Here is a 21,053-nt window from a genome sequence, read left to right as displayed (position 1 = left end):
AAGATTTGTTTGCCCAGCCTTGGGAAGGAGAGAGTGACTATGAACCCTGGCTGGGGAGGCCCAGTTCCCATGGGTAGGAACAAGAAACGGGGAGTTCAGCCCAGTGCCAACCCTGCACCGACTTCACATTCCCTGGTGGCCCTTGAGACCGTCCAGGTGGGGACAACATTCTCTGTCCATGGAGTGAATTTGAGGCTTTGAAAGTCATTAGATCTCTGCCAGATGCAGGAGATGTGGCTTGGGGCCACATCTGGGGTGGGAGAGGGCTAGATCTGTCTGTCACTACAGTTCCAAGGAGAGTGGTTCATTCTTGGCTCGATGGGCCACACCTTTAGGAGGAAAGATGGGGTCCCGTTCCAAAGGTGAGTGACAGCCTGTTTGCCACTGCATCTGCTCCACTCAGGAGAAACCAAGTTCTCCTGGCTCCTGCTACATGAGGGGACGGTGGGTAGTGGGTAGAAAGTCCAGTATTGACAGGCAAGTGAGAGACCCCACAGCAGTAGGGACTGTCTGGCTTGAATGAGTTCATGGATAACTTCCAAATACATGCACCTGCTTGTCCTGGAACCTGTGTTTAGAGGGGAAAGCATCAGGGCAGCAGCAGGGGCAGGGGCAGGGCCGCAGCAGGGAAAGGCGCAGGGAAAGGCTGAATCCAGGAAGACACTCAACCTGAGCTAGGCACAAAGTCAGGACCAGGTAACACAGTGACATCAGGGCTTTCCCTGCACCAGTGGGAGCTCTGGGAAATCCAGGGTGCCATGAGGCATGTCTTGTCTTGGAAGCATGAGAAGCAGGACCCTTCTAGAAGACCCCAAAGTCTCCTCCTACTGCTGCATTCCACATTCCCCTCAATGACCAATTCAACCCTCTGCTTTCTATCCTCCCCAGGACCCCAGCATATGAACAAGACCCCAATTCTGAGGGTCAGACACACCAGGGCCTCCTCAGAGTCTGGGAAGGTAAGTTCTTCCTGTCCAAAACTCCAAGGAAGGCTTGAAGCAGCCCTGAGTCAAAGAGCACTCTGGTGTCACTCTCAGGATGGGTGTGACCAGCAGTCCCCTTCCCATGCCTGCTCCCGTAAGAATGAAGATCAGAAAGTTATAAGGTGAACTTGGTAGAGGACTTCAAGAGTGTTCCCCTGGTCCTCCACAAAAGGACTAAGGGGCAGGGATGATTCCAGGCCCCGCAGCTGGGTAAGACCCTGGGTAGAAGATGGGTCAATGGGGATAGAGGGAGACATCCTGGGTGAGATATCATTCCCTTAGTGGGAAAAGGGGTCCTTCCCAAGGCCCCCAAGGGAGTTAATGGAATCAGAGGATCTCCTCTCATCCTGACACAAGGAGGAGGGAACTGGATCTGAGAGGAGGCATATTAAACTTGCTGGGACATTGGGTATCCTCCAGGACCAAGTCACCTTCTTGTCCAAAATTGGTACAGGGGCCAATTGGAGTGGTGGAAGGGGGAACTGGGTTACACAGATGGCTGTGAGGGGCCCCAAGCGCTGAGGACTACTGTGCATTAGAGCTGGAAACTCTGACAAGCTAAGAGAATCATGCACTCAGCCCTGATCCTTAAAGGCTAGAGGGTAGAAAGGTTGGGAGAAGGTCCTCCAGTTACACATCGGCTGGTAATGAGACTCCAGAGGAATGTCTGAGGCAGAGCCTGGGGTGAAAAAAAGCCCAGAGCTAAGCAGTAGGTCCTGGGCACAGGAGGAAAGCTCACAGTTCATTAGATAAAATGTTTCTATCTCAGTACGAAGGCAGGATACACTCAGGGCTGGATGATTCAGGGCTCATCAGGTATAAATCCTAGCAAGATACATCCAGATAGGATGCACTTTGCCTTGGGCAAAGTCAGAGTGGGGTCTACTGTACAGATCCACCTCCACGCCTGACACTGACATCTTGGGCTATACATTGTGAAGGAATTGGAAATGAGACATGAAGTTCGGTGCAGGCTTTCAGAAGGGACATTATGGTAAGGTTGGAGCCAAAGTTTTGGCTTTATAGTTGTACCAGAATCAGTTATATGTGAAAACATTGCGGGGAGGCAGAGCATGCCAGAGCACACTGTTGCCTGAAATGTGCTTCCTGTCATGTCTCTGGGTGCCCTGGTCTGTGTCATCCTACCTGTTCCATCTGAAGGCACTAAGCCAGGTATGGGTTGGGTAGGGAAGGGGCTTTGAAAGTCAGAGACCATGCAAGTGTGTCTTTAGGATGTTGGGCTCCCCAGCCAACATTGCCCCCATAAAGGAGTATGACCTAGAGTCCTAAGTTAACTGTGTGTCTGTCTGGTACAGATGGAGGAGATGGTGACCGGTCATTGGCTGAGACTCTGTCCTCTGCTCTCTTGACCTTCCTGTGTTCCTCATGCTCTCCCCGCACCAGGCTAGCTGCTCTTAGGCCCCTTCTGCAGGGGTCTGTCCCTGCCCAGGTCCTTCTGGCTCCAGGTTCTCTCTCATTTCCCTTCTTCTTCTCTCTCTTTCCTAGGTTAGAAGACCACCATCCGAGCTGGCTGACCATGGAAGGCTCAGCCCTCACCATGTCCCAACTAGACCCACAATGTCCCTCCTCCCCCAGCCTCATCTCCCCCAACACAATAAATGCCCATGGCAGAGGAATGAGCTGGCGTCCTTGCTGTCACAGGGAGTGTGAGCTGGGTGGCTGGGGGTTCTCAGCCCTCCCATTGCACAGAAGCTAGAGTATCTGATTGGGGGTGGAAGTATCCTCTGGGACACTTGTCTTCCTCCATTCTGTTATGTTAACTTAACTCCCTCCTTAGTAGCAGAAACTCAGAGAGACATTTACACTTCAACAGCACCTAGCCTCAGGCTGGGGAGTAGGGAGCCTGATGTGACCCCAGGATCTCCAGAAGCCCAGATCCCAGGTGGGGCTGAAAAGGAAGTGCCCAAACACAACGCCTCAGAGTGTGGTACCCAGCTACCCTTGGTAGGTACCCTGTAAGGGCTTTCTCAGAGCTGTGGACCAGTTTCCCTGGGTCCTCTTAGACTCATAGTTTCTCATAGTAAGAGTCGGGGCTCTGTCTCAGGGATGGACTTAGATTAAGATCCAGATACACCTTTAGTTCTAGTACTCAGGAGGTGGGCATTTGTGAGTTCAAGGTCAGCTTGATCTATATAGGAAGTTTCAGGCCAGCTAGGACTGCACAGTGAGATCCTGTACCAAAAATCAAAATAAAAAAAAAATCCAGATCCTATGGCTGTTGTGAGCACACATGTGGGAGCCAGGAGATGCTGAAGGCCCTGCCAGCCAGTCCTGTTTAGGAGACTCCGTGTGGCTGGAGAGGAACAAGCCGCTCTCCAGTCTACCTGGCCCTCCAGGAACACTGCTGAGGATGCTGTAGCCTTCCTGGGGTTGCCTTATTCAGCCTACTCCCTGGTCTTGATTGCTGACTGCTTCTGGAAGCCAGAGTAAGGCCTTGGAGAGCCATACCACCATCTACACCTTCCCTCCAGCACTGATAGCCCCACTGCTGAGGAGTGCGAGCCTGCTTGCTCCTGAGGCCAGGCCAGGCCCTCTGGCAGCTCACCAGCTTTCTAGATATTCCATTGCAAGAAGAGCATGGTGGAGGGTCCCACCAGATTCCCTGACTTCCAACAGCTGCCTGCCCAGACCTAATTTCCTGAGCAGCAGTTGGCCTGTCCATCCTGGGACTCTTCTGGGGCCTGGGTGACAATATGCACAAGAGACTCAAATCCAGGGACTTATCTTACTTCCTGCTTCCTCTTGGTCCTGGTCCTGAACCCTACAGAGCTGAGAAAGGGTATAGGTAGCCTAGAGGTGTCTCAGGGAAAGGCAGTCATATCCAAAATCAACATAGGTGAACCCACCAGCTACAGAAAGCCACAGTGAGAGCAGGCTGTGGGCTTGGCTGGAAACTCAGAGACAGTCCAGAGTGCGTTCTTCACAGCTTGGTCAGTGGGTACAGCCTGAGCTATACTGTAACCACCACACAGGCCCTAGTTTTCTCATGCTACAGGCCAGGGTACCACACTAAGGTCAACTTTCAGAGACCAAAATATCCCACTCAACTGCTTCTTCGTGGCCTGGGGCAAAGACATTCTTCTACTTACAGCCCTTTGAGGACATTTCTGGGAAGGGCTATGAGATGACAGCAGGCCTGAGAAGGTGGGGACCTAGGTCTCCCAAAGATCACACATGGGCACGTGCACACAAATGCATGCCCTTTTAACACAGAGGGGCCACATCCACACATACTCAGACATGCATGTGTGTGCACGCCCCCTCCCTCCCACTTTAACACAGAGGAGCTGTGCTCTGGCAGCTGGTGGGCTGGGGGACTCGGGACTTACTCCACCTCTGCTGTCACTCAGCCAGCAGTCACTACCCTTTCAGATCCCACCAGGACTTGAGCATACGATATCTCTCTGGAGATGTCACAGAGATGGCCTCCAACTCAGGGTACTGAATATCCCTGGAGAGGAATCTGCTTCCCTATAGGACAAGGCTGGGGCTGTTTCTAGAATCTCAGGCCTTGAGAACCTTTCAAGGCTAAGTTCAAGAGTTCCCTGGTGCTCAGAGCAGCCAGGCCTTACCCCAGCCAAACAGTCCTGTGTGCAGTCCATGTGCTGATTCAGGCTACACCCAGGACAGGCAATGGGCCTGGAGAAGGGAGAGGCAGGCCTGAGCCTAGGTGGGGTAAGGGCCTCCAGGTCAGTCCATCCTCATTTCTCAGAATCTTCATGCAGCCCGATTTCTATGCTACGGGCAAGGCTGAGAGGGAAGGCCTGACCAGAGCCAGGCTGAGGAGAGGAAGATGGTCCAAGTCTTCATCTCTGCCCAACAGAGGCCCGTACTTACTGTGAACAGTCCACATGACTTGGTAGGCCTACATTTAACAAACTTCCAAGAGCTCCTACAAAGTAAGACTATTCCCCACTCCTTCTGCACATATGAGGAAACTGAGGCACATCAAGGCTGGACACTGGCCTGGGTGACCTTGTTTCTGCTAGACCCAAGGTGGCATCTCTGTCCTGCCCATTTCATTCTATTCCTGGTTCTGAGCCACTAGAGGAGGCAGAAGGGGATTCTGGGAGAAGCTAGGCTTTAACGTCCTATGTTCATGGGACGTAGATACCCTTAACCTCTTAAGAACTTAGGAGAAAAGACCTCAGTGGCAGAGTCAGCACCCAGGAGCATGCGCAGGCTGAAGCTAGGGGACCCAGGGCCTTGTACCACAGCGCCGGCTGAGTTCTGTCATGCAGTGCGTTCTTATGCTAGTCTGTGTGAGCCTGTTTCCTAGGCCCTCACAGGACACTAGTGAAAATGGACACTGTGATCCTCAAAATGGGATTGTGAGAGCCGGGGAGGAGGGACCCCAGTATGGTCAGAACCCCACTATGCTTCCTGGAAGGCTTCCTGCAGGTATTCAGGCTTCTCCTAAGGGGAGGTACAGAGGGCAGATGCTGATGTAGACACACTTGGGAGATGAAAGCAGCAACCCTCTTTGACAGGAGAAAGGGCCAGAGGAGGACTTTAAAGGACTATAGGTACCTCACTCCTTGTGACTCTGGTTCGGGCCATTGAGCAGATTGGGACAGGGCACTCCAGGGACAAAAATCTAGGTAGGGAGAAGCCTTCTTCTGTGGTGGGATTGGCAAAGCTACGACCTCAGACGCTTGTCCCCTCCAGAGGCAGCCCAGGACCAATGCGGCACCAGAGTGCTGTCCCTTCTCAGTCACCTTTACTCGTGGTTCCATCAGGATCAGCACTGTCTCCCGTCTCCAGTGGGACAGTCCAGCCTGAGCAGCATTGTGGATGGGTATGGAGTAAGGTGGGGTCCTGGGACAGGAGTGCATGGTCAGAGAGAGGCCCACTCTGGCATGGAAACAGGGCAGCCCCACCTCAACCAGGCAGGGTTGACTTTGGAGGTAGAACCACCAAGAGTCAGTCTGAGCGCCATGGTCCTTCCAAGAGGACTGGATTACTTCATTGTCCTTAAAACCACAGTATCCCTTGCAACAACTGGAGCAGTAGGTAGACGCTGTGTCTGACTCTGTTGCCTGCCTGTGGATCCTGTTCCCCTAACTGAGCTGCCTTGTCTGGCCTCAGTGAGAGAGGATCTGCCTAGCCCTGCAGAGACTTGATGTACCATGAAGGAGGGATATGGGAGGGGGAGCTCCCACCCGCTCAGAGGAGAAAGGGATGGGGCACGAGGGAGGGGCTTGTGGGAGAGGAGAACCAGGAAGAGGGAACAGCAATTGGGCTATAAATAAATAAATAGGAAAAAATAAAACCATGGTATCTGGGCAGAAATAACTTTAGAGAAGAAAGATTTATTTTGAGGCATGGGACCAGGAACAACAGAGAAGAGAAAGCAGCAGGGACCAGAAATCACCTTCAAAGGCCCTTCTCCAGCAACCTACTTCTATCAGCGAGACCACACCTCCTACAGGTTCCACAGATCCCCAGATAGCACCTGTCTCCAGCAGAGGATGTTTAAAACAGGAGAGTGCTTCAGCCATTTCAAATCCAAACCGTAAGAGGTTTCCACACTTGGGAGTACTTCCGATTACTCTGCTTGGCAGTCTTCAGCCATCTAGAGGACCCCAGACACAGGTCGATGCACCCAGACCTTCCCATGTTGCGCTTCTTGCTCCTTTCCTCAGCCCCTCTGGAGAAAACTCCCAGATCAGTCGCTGGCCCTGGCTGGGGTCCTGGTCTGTGGTCAGCCTCCCCCGAATTCTCTCTCTTCAGATCCAGGGCATGGAGAAAGCTGAGTGTTTGGGCATGCAGGGACTGAGGGGGGCTGAAGGAGGCTGAGTGAAGGGGCGAGATCTTGGGTTCCTCTGGGTAGCTCTGGAATCTACCCACTTCCTGTAGCCCCAACATTAGTGAGACAGCAAGAGACTCCTCACGAAGACCACTTTAGTCATGCTAAATGATCCTGTGGCCCAGAACCCAAAACTGCTGGGCCACTGGGAGGGGGATGAAGGGCAGTGTATAGCAGCTTGCTTTCTTCTGTGGTCATTGGTGTCCCATCCAGGGACAGGCCTTGGAAGCTAGGAAGAACCCACAGACTCTGTCCTCATCTACAGTAGCATGAAGCCCACCACTCCACCCTTCGCACCCACCGCCTCTATGGGAGCCCAGAGGGCCATCATGTGAACTCCAGTAGATGAGCACGGGGGGAGGCTGTACTCAGCACGGCAGGTTCTTGGATTCGCTTCAGGGTAGAGTGCGGGAGTTTCTTTATCTTGGTGAGGGTTCTTCATGGCCTCATGACTGCTAGCCTTTCAGGACCAAATGTTCAAAGCACAAATGGAGCTTTGTGTTCCCTGCTGAGGTCATGAGACGTGGAGAGGGATGATAGGTAGGGCTTATGAGAAGCAGGTCTTAGCCCTAGGTGGGATGTGACTAGGTTTTCCAGCAGCAGGGAAGCAGCAGAGTGCACATCAGTGCCATCCCCATGGTGAGGTATGTGGACTTTGCTGGCAGGAGTGGGGCAAGGTCTGAGCCTGTTCTGCCTCTGGAGTTGGGGAGGAGGGACAGGCGGAGACCTCTGCCTGCCCCCAGCCTGTCCTTTCTTTGTTTCTTTGCTGAGGTATGGGGCTCAGCTGGAACCTCTTACATAATGAGCAGATGAGGCTGCAGCTGGGATAGCCACGCTCCCTCACTCCAACATCACGAGCCTCCAGTGGGCAGTCCTTGGGCCTTGGGTGGAGGCCAAGCCTGGCTCATAAATAGGGGTCTCCATAGTGCCCTCTGCTCCTTCTGCCCAGTCTTCTTTGCTTTGTCCACATTGCTGGCCTCAGACCCAGGCACCTGCTCTGCTCTGAGCAAATGGCTGCTCTTCGCATGCTGTGGATCGGACTGGTCCTCCTGGGTCTCTTGGGATTCCCACAGACCCCAGCCCAGGACCATGACACAGTGCAGCCCAACTTTCAACAAGACAAGGTGAGAGGGTCCCCAACCCCATACCCAAGGCAACAGAGCCCTCAGGTCAGAGCCAGGCTCTCTCTCACAGAAGAGAGTGTGCTGGGCACTGTCAGCCATGTGTGCTGTGCATGGAAACTGGCTGGACCCACACTGGAACACAGCCTGGTTGGTCCACCTGACTCCACCAGGAACGTGGCATGCTCTGATACACACTTTACACAATAGTGGACTGGGATGAGGGCTGGGACAAAGATGAGGAGCTCAGCCTCCTGGGGAAGGAGGGGGTCTTTGCTACCCCCTCCTCCATGGGGCAATGAGCCAGCCTGCTAGAGAGGGAGGGGCGTAAAAGAACATGGCCCAAGAGAAGTGTGCTATTAGGACCTGTGTGTGGGATGAGTCAGGGTAGGAAAGAACAGCCCACCAGGGTCTGCCCATGAGGAGCACATGGAGCAGACCCAGGCATCCACTGGTCGCAGTTCCTGGGACGCTGGTACAGTGCAGGCCTCGCCTCCAATTCAAGCTGGTTCCGAGAGAAAAAAGCAGTACTGTATATGTGCAAGACAGTGGTAGCCCCCTCCACAGAAGGCGGCCTCAACTTCACCTCTACTTTCCTCAGGTGAGACAAAGTGGGTGTGGCAAGTCCTGGGACACAGAAGGCCCCACATCAGTGGGGGGGCATGGCATCCTGGGGCTTGATCCCTTACTTCAAGGGTAATCTACCCACAGGAAAAACCAGTGTGAGACCAAGATCATGGTACTGCAGCCTGTGGGGGTTCCCGGACACTACACCTACAACAGCCCCCGTGAGTGAGCCACTTCCTTATCTGGGTAAATTCTGAGGTGAATGCTGGCAGACTGTGAAGCCCCCTGTCCCAAAATTGTAGGAATAATGGTCACACCAAAAGGGTCAGTCATCCAAGGCCAGACCTGATTGTGAATCTGCCTCAGGCACACAGGGCTACCTCTCTCTGGGGACTTTGGCCTCTTTGAAGCCTGTCCATATTCTTCCAGGCCCCTTTCCTGCCCAGATGGAATTTTCCAGTACTCTGCTGCCCAAGTGGGTCACATACATGCATTCCCCAAATCCTACCTACATTTCCTAGCTTCTATCCAAGGCCCTCTTTCCATCCCTCACCTGAGCTATGGCTCCCCACCAGAAGCTATTCTCTTTGCCTTCTGGCTACATTGTAACCCAACCTGCAGATTTCTTGAGTCTAAGTGTTTCTGCCCTCTTCCCCAAGACTTGTAGTTTGGAGACAGTGTTTCCAGGGTGTTCAGGCAGGAAGGTAGAAATTGGCTGGTGGCCACCCAGGGAGGGACAGGGTCACCAGCCAAAGTAGGGGCAGAGGAGGAAGGCCTGAGACCCTCCCCAAAGAGAAGCCTACAAAGGTCACCTGCTCCAAGCAGAGGGAGATGGAGATGTGGGAGCTACATGTCCCAATCAGTGTCATTTCTTGGGTTCCCAGACTGGGGCAGCGTCCACTCCCTCTCAGTGGTGGAGACCAACTACGCTGAGTACGCACTGCTGTTCAGCAGAGGCACCAAAGGCCCAGGCCAGGACTTCCGCATGGCTACCCTCTACAGTAGGTATCCCAGCCCACAGGCCCAGAACAGGGGAGATGACTGAGGTTGGAAACAGACCACAACCTGACCCAAAGGACATAACAAAGGGGTATGGGGCAGGGTGAGGGCTTTCTGCCTCCTGATGCCCTCCCTTCCTTATGTACCAGGCAGAACCCAGACTCTGAAGGAGGAGCTGAAGGAGAAATTCATCACCTTTAGCAAGGCTCAGGGCCTCACAGAGGAGGACATTGTATTCCTGCCCCAACCGGGTGAGGGGGGCTAAGCTGCTGGGGAGGGAATTATAATCAGATTAGTGCAGCCTCTGGTTACAGCAAGGTGAAGGCAACTGGGGAGACCTTGGCCTTGCCCTACGGCCTTCAAGTCCAGGGGGGCTCCAAGGAAACAAATGGAGGTCTCACTGTGTCCCAACATTACTTCTACCTGCAGCCCCCTTTATTGGGAATCCTCTTCCTAGTGGACTCCTAGCTCGCCTCTCTGCCAGCCCCTAGCTAGGGGTCTAGGGGTGCTACTGGGACAAACAGATGGAGAAAGACACCTTTAATGTTTTAAAGAACAGAGCAGAGGTGGGATGGAGTCTGAAGTTTGGGGACCCAGCCAAAGCTAGCTCTCCACGGCCTTGGGGAGGCTTCTTAGAGACCAAGGAGAAGCACAAAGTCCTGGTGAATGTGTGTCTAAGCCTGATGCTGACTGCTTCCCTGGGCTTCTTTCTTGGCAGATAAGTGCATTCAAGAGTAAACACAGGTGAGAGAAGTCAGTCAGAGGGCTGACATCACATGGTAAGCACTCCTTGGCCATTTACTCAATATGTGACCACTGAGTGGTCATGGGACTGCTGAGTGGTCATGTGACCACTGAGTGGTTGGGATGCAGCTCCCCAAGCACAGGTGTCCAAGTGAGACAGTCAGAAAGCATAGTTCCAGTACCAATGGCTAGAATAGGACTGATGGCCAAGGGCTCACGGGGAGGAGGATACAGGCAATGGAGAGGGACTGCTGCTCTGTGAAGCCCATCCTACAGCAGAACCAGGATGGGCAAGATCAGGAAGCGGAATGGCCAGTGATGAAAATGGCCAGTCAGAGGGCTCCTCACTAGGGCCCTTGACTGAGACTTTGGGACCACAGGCTCTGGAGGAATACTTTAGAAGACCCTGGCTGGAAGTGCTGCTTGGGCCCCCTAGGGCAAAGGGTGTTGCCTGTGTCACTGATGGCTCTTGTTCTTCTCTCCAAGTGACCTGGTCGAAGGACACCTTTATTCTGTCACTCAAGATCCCAGCCCTGGCTCCCCAAAGCGCCTCTACCCCCCTCCAGCTCTGCCTTGATGGAGAAATAAAAGTCCAAAGCAAGTCAGACCTTGGCTCTTGTCTGTCTGTCTGTCCTCTAGGCCCCTGGGCTGTTGCTATATTCCTCTTATAAATTTCTCAATACGATGACCAGATAGGTGTCTGTTCCTGCTCAAACCCTGACCAGGAACAGCCTGACTGATGTTCCAGGTTCAGCACCTACTCTGCATAGGGAGGCTGCAACATCACCACGTGCCCCAACCCATCTAGTCACAGGCCCTGCAAGGTGCCAGCCACAGCCAGGCCTGGGCTGGGCTGCTAGGGGTCAGACACTTAGTCGCTAATCCCTTAGACATGTGCCCACCCCTGTCCATCCAGGGAGCCTCAAATCCCATAAACTTTCCAAGGTGTGGATTAGGCAACAAAGTTGGAAGGACAAAAAGGAGTCGTTTCACAGATCTGGATTGAGAGAGTAGCTGAAGAGAGGCTGCCTGTACTTCTGCTTCTACTCCACCCCCCTGACTAGAGCCCTAGTATCAAAGGCACCAAAACCACAGGTGGCCGTCCAGTTAGCCCACTTTTCTTCCAGATTTTCACCTGGGCAGCTGTCTTCACACCCTCAGCTCTGGTTCATAGTGAGCAGGTCCCTGGCCCAAGCAGACCACAGCAAAATTCGGGTCAGTGGAGAGGGCTGCCTATGGGATGTCTTCCAGGAGAAGGGCTACACTATGCCTGAGCTCACATCCTGGAGGCCACTAGGGCTGCCTGCCCCTGACTGTGAGCTCCTCACCCCTCCCACAGGAAACATGGGCTGACAGGATGTGGTGTGCTGAGTGGAGAAACTGCTGAGGCAGGTGCAAGTCAATCAGTGGTCTATCACAGTGGGTGTGTCCCAGGACAGGCCAGCTACCTCAGGGCATCTTGGGGACATGAAGGTCACTGAGAGGAAGCCATGACAGTTCTTTGGCTTGGAGGAGCCTCCAAATGCTGCGGCTCTGCCGATTTGTTCTTTCTTTGACCTGCTTGGACTGTCCCCAGTTGGGTCCCCAAGCAGAACAGCCTTGATGTCAGCCAGGGAAGCCCACACCCTCTCGACTCACTTTCTTCACCCCAAGCTTCTGTACACACTTTCTTTGGTTCCAGCCTGTCTGGGTCTTGGACTTCAAGAAAGGACCCTACAGTGGCCCAGGAGTGGCCTTGTGAGCACAGTGTCTGGACCAGCAGGAAGAATAGGTTGCCTCGGTCTTCCAACACTGAATTACAGTTGTTCTAGGTACAGAGGTTATGGGTACTGGACACTGGGCCTTGGCAGGAAAGCAAGAGAATCCTAACAAGATGAAGTGAGATTTTATAGGATGCAGAGGATTCTCTTTTTTTGTTTTTGTTTTTTTTTTTTTCGAGACAGGGTTTCTCTGTGTAGCCCGGGCTGCCCTGGAGCTCACTCTGTAGACCAGGCTAGCCTCGAACTCAGAAATCCGCCTGCCTCTGCCTCCCAAGTGCTGGGATTAAAGGTGCGAGCCACCACCGCCCAGCCGGATGCAGAGGATTCTACCCACCTTCCCTGCCCTACCCTGCAGTTCAGAGGACCTAGCATGGATACGGATAACCAAGGCTTTCAGGACTATGAAAGATGTACATGATCCCAGTGAATGCCTTGTCCAATGGTGACCTGGCTGTCATGTGGTATCCCACATGTGTGATCCTATGAACCTCACCTTCAGTTTGCCTCCAGACGAGGAAGTGTGCAGGTCAGGGGGTGAGGACCAGATCTGTCTCTGACATACCAGAAGTATAGCCCATAGGTGCCTGGCAGCCTGGGCAGTGGAGACCCAAATAAGAGCCACAGAAGCCTGCTCTGCAAAGAACCTTGGCCTACACTCAAAGTCTGCCTGTGATCTGTGTGAGGAAACAAGGTCCGTGTATGTGTGTGTGTGTGTGTGTGTGTGTGTGTGTGTGTGTGTGTGTGTGTGTGTGTAGAAGAGGCTGGAGATTCTGCACTCCATGGTTGTATGCCTTGGGCAAACCCTCCTTCTCATCACCAACACCCTGTAAGCTAAAGCACTCAGTTCCCTTGTAAAGGACAACAGGAGACCCTGTGACAGCTCTGCATGGGCAGTGTCCTCAGCTCACTGGGGCTGCCTGAAAAAGCAAGGCAGATCTTGGGGTTGAGCACCATCAGGGGTCACCAGTGTCTCAGGTATGAAGTTCTTTTTCCCCAAGCTGGATGGCAGATGTCAGGAGAGGGAAGCAACCTTCACCAAGAGCACTGTGGCTAGGAAGTTCAGTAACCCAGGTGAGGAGCTTGGATGGCCAAAAAGACACTCATTTGGCAGCAGGGAACAAAGTGGGGTGGAGTACCTCATTGTGTAGGCTGCAGGACTGGCAAACTGGGGTAGTCTTCTTGGGAAGTGTCCCGGGGTGGTTTTCATGTTGGAAAGCTTCCTAGATAGGCAGGCATCTTTGAGTCCTGGTCAGCAACCCACCTCTTGCTCTTAGCCATGACCGAGAGTGGCATACCTGTGCCCTTACTGTGCCCTTCGTGGGCAAACCAGAGCTTTTGCTGTGATGTACTTCAAGATGGAGAAGCAACACTCTCTAGTATGTCAGCAAAGGAGCTGGTCCTGATAACCCCAGTACCAGACACAGCCCCTCTCCTGGAGTAGTATCCTCAGCCTGGGTGAGAGAACTGCCCAAAGCACATTCATCATGGGCTCACTCATGGAGAAAGAAACTTTGCTTCTCAGAGTGTCTTCTTGGGACTTCCATGCTTAAGAGTCTGCAGCAAGGGGCCCAGTGTCTAGGCCAAGTGAGGGAACAGAATGTCCAGGTCAGTACACACAAGAGACTATTGGCTGAAGGTGGAGGACTTAGGAAAGGGGCAAAGGTGCCCATGAGATCTGCTTTCTCAACACATCAGTGTGTTGGTGTGCTGGCACAGATGAGTGTTCCCAGAGGTCCATCCCAATGCCCTACCCCAACACCAACCTAGAACTACGTTGGGTGTGGTCTCCAGTATGGAGAAAGCAGGAAGGCCTGGCCACCATAGCGTCAAGCACCCCCGTACCCCTCAAGACCCTTATCCCCATTTTAGTAATGCTTGGGGACCCGCTACACCTGCTCCTTGATGGATCCAGTCACCTGCAGGGCCAGTCGGGTCATGACGCCTCTGTGCTGAGTCTTCCCTCAAAGAGCTCCCTGGTACTCTCTATAGCTCCCTAGGCACAATAAACATTTTGGTGAGGTTGACAGAAGCAGTGTTTCATAGGGGAGTCAGAACATGGGTGATGCACTCTGGGTGCTGGGAAAGGGCTGGACCTTAGTTCTTCAGGAGGAAGACCCAAGGTGCCTAAGGGCCCTTCTTGGACCCTGTAGTCCCCAGCATCTGGCCTAAGAGTATGGTACTGCTGGTTTAGCTGCCCAAAAGCTCCTGCTACATTCCACCCTGCTCTGTGTGTGCCCTGGGCCCTGGGAGTCACTGTAGACAGATTCGGCATTCAAGTTCTTCAAAGTAGAAGGCTGTTGCGATGTCTCTGAAGGTAAGAGTACTTGCTGCTAAGTCTTATGACCTGAGTTTGATTCCTGGGACCCAAGGATGGAAGAAGAAAACCAACTGCCCTTTGACTTCTGACCTTTGCACCATGGCACACTTACATCCCGACACAGTAAAATGAATAAAAATGCTAAATAATAATACTGAGGGAGGTGCTCACATTGGCCTCTGGTTTCTACTGGCACATACAGATGTACACATGAATATGTAAACACACACAGAAAGGTAAATGTATTATTTCGTTGTTTATACTGGACACAGTATAACTTGTTTAACTTGTGTGTGTGCTAGGACGCCATTGTCTATGCCTGTTGAGCAGGTACCTGGAGTCCTCGGGCTTCAGCCTTTCCATCTGGATTTACAAGTGTACCATGCCTTAAAGTACCATTGTTTGAGAAGACAAAAATGTTCTGAAATGTTTGAGGGTAAAGTTCAATGCCAGCTGTAATGTGAATATTCTGCAAAAGTTAATAGAATAATAAAATAAAGTTAATAAAATAGAATTTAAGAAAAACACTGATTAGCCAGGCAGTGGTGCCCCACGCCTTTAATCCCAGCACTTGGGAGGCAGAGGCAGACCGATTTCTGAGTTCCAGGCCAGCCTGGTCTACAGAGTGAGTTCCAGGACAGCCCGGGCTACACAGAGAAACCCTGTCTCGAAAAAACAAAAACAAAACAAAACAAATACTGATTGTAAATTTGTCAAAATGTTGATAATTCTTCCATCTGGGGCTCATTATGGTATTATTTCTGCTTTGTAGCCAGTTTAAAGTTTTTCACTCAAATTGGTAAAACAAACAAACAAAACAAAGCAAACAAACTGAAACCAGCTGCTCAGTAGGAGGCTGAGAAACAAATCCCTGCATACTTTAGCAGCTTAGAACAAGAAGCAGCATTATCTCCGGTCCTTAAGGTCTGGGACAGGCCCTCTAGTGGAAGAGGATGGACAGGGCTCTGCTTCCTAGCTCTGGCACTGGCAGGTTTCCCTGGGTTCCCCTGTGTTGTGGTGAGCAATACAATAGGGATGGGAGAAATGACAGCTATCACTTCTGCCATATTCTGATTCTGGGAGGGATCAGACAGAGGTGGAAATGCAGGCAGACATCAAGGTTGTGCCAGAGACTCTAAAACCAGGATGTACGGTACACAGTGACAAGCAGGGAAAGCAAGACATGGGAAAGAGTGATGGAGACTTGAGCAGAGCTGGAATGTTCTACACGGAGCCTCAAGAGGACACCTTCAAAACAGCTACAGGTAGCACACCTTGCTAGGACAGGCAAGAACCTGTGCAAAGGCTCTGGTGAGCAAAACTAGAAGAAAGTAGGAATTGAGTATGTTTGGCTGATGGCACCCTTCAAATGTTAGCACAATTCACGAAGTTACTAACCACTCTCACCATGGTTCTCATAGGTTCATGACAGCCCTCTTGTACATCCTTGAGAAGACTTTGGTTCTCATAGGGCCTCCTCCTGAGCACACCCTTCCCTGAGCTCCATTCTCTTCAGGTGGCACCCGCCCCTATTCTGCAGGCCCTGTGTGGATTCTCATCAGCAGTTGCTGCAACCTGAGTGCTGTCCTGTTGGATTATTCATCTCTCTTATTAGATCTCAGGTTCCAGAGACCTTGTTTTGGTGAAGGTGTCTCAGGGCTGACAGGCAGCACACAGAGGATGGCGACTCAGACAACGGGAGGGTATTGATGGGAGAAAATTGCGTGGGGGAGGTCTCCAAACGTTTACCAAATGTACTGTACTTACTCTTGTATTTTGGTTTGTTACAACTCAGCTTTGGAAAGAGACGTGTTTATATCTAAAGTGATATGAAGGGACGAGTGTCCAACAGTTTGGAGGCCCTCCAGGATAAGCCCATGGGGGATAGACCTGAAAGAGGACCGGCATTGAAGAGCGGCAGATGTGTGCACGGTTGCTAAGAAGGACCCAGAAAAGTGGAGGAGCACAAGGGGTAAGGCCATAGGAGATCTCTGCTAGGATGCAAGGGCTACAGGGCAGAGCCCTGAATAGCTCTGAGGAGCCTACTTCCGAAGGGGCTAAACCTCTAAGCCCCGCCCTCCGAGTGCCTCCAGCCCCGCCCCACACGCTAAACCCCGCCCTCTAGGTCGGCCTCAAGTGCAAAGCCTGGTCCCCGGAAACAATATCAACCTTGAGTCCTGCCCCTCCCAGCAGTCTCGACCTTCTGTCCCTCCAGACATCACAAGTTCCGCCCCCGAGCGGGCGCCTTAGCTAGCGAGCCGCGGAGTTCGTACTTCTGCGCAGGCGCCCTCAGCCCACATCTGGCGTGGCTCCAGCGGCGAGACGGCCCTGCTGTCATGGCTCCTCCGCCATTGTCGCTGCCGCTTTGCATTCTGCCACCGGGCTCGGGCTCTCCCCGCTTGGTATGCTTCTGTGAGCCTGAGAGTGGTGGAGACGGGGACCGCAACGACTTCAACCTCTAGTGAGTGGAGTCTAGGGATGTGGGGTGCGGGAGCGCAGCAGGCGCGGTGCCTGACAGCCCCTCCCACCCAGTGTGACGGACGCCGCGGAGCTCTGGAGCACCTGCTTCTCGCCTGACAGCCTGGTGACGCTCGTGCGTAACAGTACTGGGGATACGAGACATCAGGGTGCCTGCCACCCGTTCCTTCCCCCCACCCCCACCCCGTGGCATTGGTTCTAATAGCATTTCTAGAGTAGGGCAGTTTGGAATGTCCAGTGGGTCTAGGGGCCTGGGAGGTTGGTTAGTTACAATTCCTTGTTCCCAGCAGAAAGCCCGATTTGGCCTAAGTGGAGCTGAGGATATCCATTCCCGGTTCAGGTGAGTTCCAGTTACGGAGGCCACGTGAATCAGAAGCTTGGGATAGTGATAACACATTCTGGCCATAACACATACCTCCCTCCTTAGGGCAGCCTGCCAACAGCAGGCGGTGACTGTAAGCCTGCAAAAGGACAGAGCATTGATGACCCTTGTGGGGGACACCTCTGCCCTGGCCTTTGACCTCTCCAAGGTGCCAAGCCAGGAGGCAGCCCCCAGGCTGCAGGCTTTGACTCTCAGCCTGGCAGAGCGTGTATGCAACCTAGAGAGGCGGCTGGCAGGTACCATATGTGTGGGCACCTGTACTTTCCCTCGGGGACATGCTTTTGCAGACCCTCCTGACATTGAGTGAGATGCCATGGCTTTCTCCTAGCTGCAGAAGTGACCGCCACTAGCCCCATGAAGAACATCCAGCCAGCAGGCACTCAGTTCTTCTTACCAGGTAAGGGGTGGGCCTGGCATGTGGGTTGGAGCAGTTCTTTCTCTGAAACTGCCTCTCCAGATGCCTCATGTTTTAGGGAGAATCTTTCAATGTGGACAGAGTTCTTTGGAGTTCAAGATTTCCCTGATCCTATTTTCTGGCAGAACTCGATCACCAGAGAGGCAGCTCTGGGCCTGGGGTCAGGAGACGGTGTCCAGGGGAGTCTCTCATCAACCCTGGCTTCAAAAGGTACTTGCCACCTGTTTTTCCTGTCCTGGTCTGGTCCTTTTCCTCTATGCATTACATACTCTTCTCTTCTAGTAAGAAACCAGCTGGTGGAGTAGACTTCGATGAGACCTGAAGATAGTAAAGCCTGTGACCTTGCCAGGAGCCTGTCTGCAAGGAAAGGGAAGATCTAGGACCCCCTAGTCAGAGACACCCCTTGCTTCACTTCCCTTGTGGTCCTGCTATTGGGCAAAAGTGTCTCTCATCCCTTCCCCATCAAATAAACTGCTCCCTTGGGGAGAGATGCTAGGCCAGACTTGACTAGTGAAGGGTGGCCTTGGGGAGGGGGCCAGAGAAGACCCCTATGATGTACTGTGGAGTCCCTGGATGCAAACAGATGCATCAGGCTCTCAGCATCCAGGAGGCCTGGGTCTCAGGGTAGGCAACAGAGGTTTCTCAGACCTATTGTGTTGTTTCTGTGTGGCCGGCACAGAAGCTGAGAGGGTCCTGGTCTGGTAGAGCCAGGACTCTCTAAGGTTTAGAATGGTGTCCCATACTTCCAAGCCCCAACCCAGGTAGGACAGATCACACCTGTCCCATACAAAGATTCAGAGAGGAGTTGTCTTGGAGGCCACCACAGGGTGTCAGACAGTGGAAACCCCTTATATGATAGGGTTGGCCCACAGCCTGCGGCTAGACTGAGGAATGTAGGCCTGCCCCCACCCACTTGGCCAGGATCCCGAAGGCTGAGCTCCATGGAGCTCTGCTCCCCACCCTCCTTGGCCATCCAGGGCACCCCACCCAGCTCTGGCCTGACTGGTTTGGGAGACTAATCCAGTCCTCTAGATCACCGATGCCTCTGTGCCAGGGCAGCTGTAAGGGGCCCAGGCCTTTGTGCCCTACCACGGAGGAGGATGAACTGTTCTGTGCCCAGTGGACTCTCTTGCCTTTGTTATTTTGGGCAGCCACCTTTGTTTCTCATCATAGAATTGAGGTGGCGGAATTGTGGGTTTCTGGCCATTTGGACATCCAGGACACGGTTAGTTGGAGCAGAGATGCTTTATGGGGCTGCAGATGAGCGTATGGAGGTGGGGTGCTAACGGGGGTGCACAGCAGGCTGGTAGGCTGCCAGGATCTCTGCGCTGTGTGGACATGTGTATTTGAACTCTTTCTCCTGTAGTGCACTGTCCAAGTAGCGTCGAACGCAGGACAGTTCCGCAGGGATGGGCAGCTGGCGGAAGTGCGCACACACGGTCTGTGGGTGCGGTAGAGTGTGATGAGGGTCTCACTTGATGGCCCCCTACCCACACATACCCATCCCTCACTCACATCCACAATGTGCAGCTTGGGCAGCAGGCTGCAGTCAGCCAACGTGAACTGGTCACCATCGAGAAAGCGGCGGCGGGACTCACGAAGTCGTGGCTCCTGTGCCAGCTCATGGTCCAGTGGTGCACGCAGGTAGCTGTCCAGCCTGGTCAGGGCCCGGAGCAGCTGCTGATACAGGACTTGGGGGCAGTGGTAACAGTGAGGACTCAGCCTTGGCCTTGGGCTAGCCCTCCTGCCTATATCTGCTGGCCCGTGTCTCACCATTGTCCTGTGTAGGCACTGGGTTCTTGATGAAGGCAGAGAACTTGTGGAAGATGTCGTTGCCTGCTGTGTTGGACTCCCTGTACCTGGGTGCCAGGCTAGGGTAGCTGTAGGTGTGAGTGGTTCGAGAACTCCTATCAGACCCTCAAGTACACTGTGCCTCAAAGCACCCTTCCTACGCACTCTCCCAGGTGTCCCCCAAGGAGGTTCCATCTTTGCCCTCCTGCTCCATCAGTTGCTTACTCAGGTGGCCCCAGTGTCTCCTCCAGAAACTCCTCGATCTGCAGTGTGTCTGTCTTGACATCCCCATCGGACAGCAGGATGGGCAGCTGGGAGCCTGGTGCAAAGTCCTTCAGCACATCCAATGCCCTGTGGACACCAGGCAGAAGGGAGGTGGCTGGCCCGAGGTGGGCAGAGGCCAGGGAAGGGTCCAGGTAGTGTCTCACCTTCGTGTGTCCACTGTAGTGAGTGTGAAGGGCACACCCTTGAGGAGTAGGACCATGAAGAGCCGCTGACAGGAAGGGCAGTGTCCTACGCTCTCGCCATCCTCACTGGCCTGAGTGGGTGGAACAGAGGTGTTGGGCTTTGAGCAGACCCAGGAATCCTGACGCCTGGCTGGGTGGGACTCTTCGTCCCACTTCCATTGGCTCTGGAGGCACGCTAAGGCTCTGGCCTGGTTGGGTGTGGCATCTACAAGTGTCTAGTGAGGGTCCTTGAATGGATCCCTGGAATGGGGAGGGCAAAAACTGCGAACTTAAGAGGCCTCGGCTTGGGGTCCTGCCAGAGGGTTCCAGTCACCAGAGACTGGCTGAAGGGCGGGGCAGGCCAGAGAATCATCCTCTTGTGATTAACCCACACAACTGGGTATTGAGGCTAACAGCTGTCAGGGAAGGAAGGAAAGGGACCAAAGAGGACACTAAGACCTATTCCCACTCAGATCTGAGCACTGGCCTGACAGCTAATAGGGCTATCTCTGGCAAGCCCCCAGTCTGGCACATGATTCCCGAGTCTCTAGCTGAATGTCTGGTGCCAGCTACCAGATTGACACTTCCTTACCAAGGAGCTTTCTCCCAGAGCTGGGCCAGGTCCATGAGGCAAGGTAAAGAGCAGGACCCAGGCTCTCTGATCCTCCTTATGGTAGCTCCTCCCCCAAGATGCCTGGCTCTACTCAGCCTTGTGGGGCAGCTTAAACCCACCACAGGGATAGGGACTTAGGCACCATTAGGAAGATCCATCCCCTCCTTCTGAACCACCACCACAAGAAACCCAGCACCCCCTCCAGCCCAGCCTGCCCAGAACCTTCACAAAGAGCTGGAGTTTGGTGGTTTCAGCCATGGTGAGAGGAGGCATCCGGCAGCAGCAGGGCACAGGGTGTGCCTTGGGAGCTCTTTAAGTCTCTCTGGATGCTCCACCCTCCCCAGTCAGTGGGCCCGCCCCACGGAGCCACCTAGGCAACAGATAGGTTGCCAGAGCAGAGCCAGTCGTCTGTACAAGACCAGGGTGTCCATGCATAACAGTGACCACAGGGGGCCTGAGTCTCAGGGCCAGCTGTGAGTCTGGGAAGCTGGCTCACAGCAAAAGACTGAAGACTCAGTGTGATTGTGTGGAGCTGGTGTGGTGAATGCACACAGGGTTATCTCAGTGTGATTGTGTGGAGCTGGTGTGGTGAATGCACACAGGGTTG

The 21,053-nt window shown here is 53.4% G+C and overlaps 3 protein-coding genes across 4 annotated transcripts; 2 read left to right on the top strand and 1 right to left on the bottom strand.

The window, feature by feature from the left end:
- The first annotated feature begins 7,795 nt into the window (after nucleotides 1-7,795).
- On the top strand, nucleotides 7,796-10,848 carry Ptgds (prostaglandin D2 synthase). Its single transcript, XM_028772763.1, has 7 exons — nucleotides 7,796-7,937; nucleotides 8,396-8,535; nucleotides 8,646-8,722; nucleotides 9,386-9,502; nucleotides 9,650-9,751; nucleotides 10,219-10,283; nucleotides 10,731-10,848. The coding sequence occupies exons 1-6, from the start codon at nucleotides 7,824-7,826 to the stop codon at nucleotides 10,236-10,238; spliced, it is 570 nt and encodes a 189-aa protein (XP_028628596.1). The 5' UTR covers nucleotides 7,796-7,823; the 3' UTR covers nucleotides 10,239-10,283; nucleotides 10,731-10,848.
- Nucleotides 10,849-16,468: 5,620 nt separating this feature from the next.
- Nucleotides 16,469-18,098, top strand: Paxx (PAXX non-homologous end joining factor). 2 transcript variants are annotated; one of them, XM_028772898.1, is made up of 7 exons: nucleotides 16,469-16,782; nucleotides 16,854-16,914; nucleotides 17,090-17,139; nucleotides 17,227-17,417; nucleotides 17,510-17,578; nucleotides 17,722-17,806; nucleotides 17,879-18,098. In XM_028772898.1, the coding sequence occupies exons 1-7, from the start codon at nucleotides 16,658-16,660 to the stop codon at nucleotides 17,916-17,918; spliced, it is 621 nt and encodes a 206-aa protein (XP_028628731.1). In that variant the 5' UTR covers nucleotides 16,469-16,657; the 3' UTR covers nucleotides 17,919-18,098. The 2 variants fall into 2 exon arrangements, with proteins under 2 accessions (XP_028628731.1, XP_028628730.1); XM_028772897.1 differs by having other exon boundaries at nucleotides 16,635-16,782; nucleotides 17,655-17,806.
- A 728-nt stretch (nucleotides 18,099-18,826) lies between these two features.
- Nucleotides 18,827-20,704, bottom strand: Clic3 (chloride intracellular channel 3). The gene is made up of 6 exons (XM_028772831.1): nucleotides 20,669-20,704; nucleotides 19,816-19,925; nucleotides 19,613-19,738; nucleotides 19,370-19,476; nucleotides 19,112-19,287; nucleotides 18,827-19,037 (listed from the first exon to the last, which is right to left on the bottom strand). Exons 1-6 carry the CDS (start codon nucleotides 20,702-20,704, stop codon nucleotides 18,879-18,881), a joined length of 714 nt encoding a protein of 237 aa, XP_028628664.1. The 3' UTR covers nucleotides 18,827-18,878.
- Between the last annotated feature and the right edge of the window lie 349 nt (nucleotides 20,705-21,053).

This window comes from Grammomys surdaster, unplaced genomic scaffold (assembly GCF_004785775.1).
Source record: "Grammomys surdaster isolate TR1022 unplaced genomic scaffold, NIH_TR_1.0 219, whole genome shotgun sequence".
NCBI lineage: Eukaryota > Metazoa > Chordata > Mammalia > Rodentia > Muridae > Grammomys > Grammomys surdaster.
Note: the sequence above shows the minus strand (reverse complement) of the source record. Positions and strands in the feature narration are given on the sequence as shown.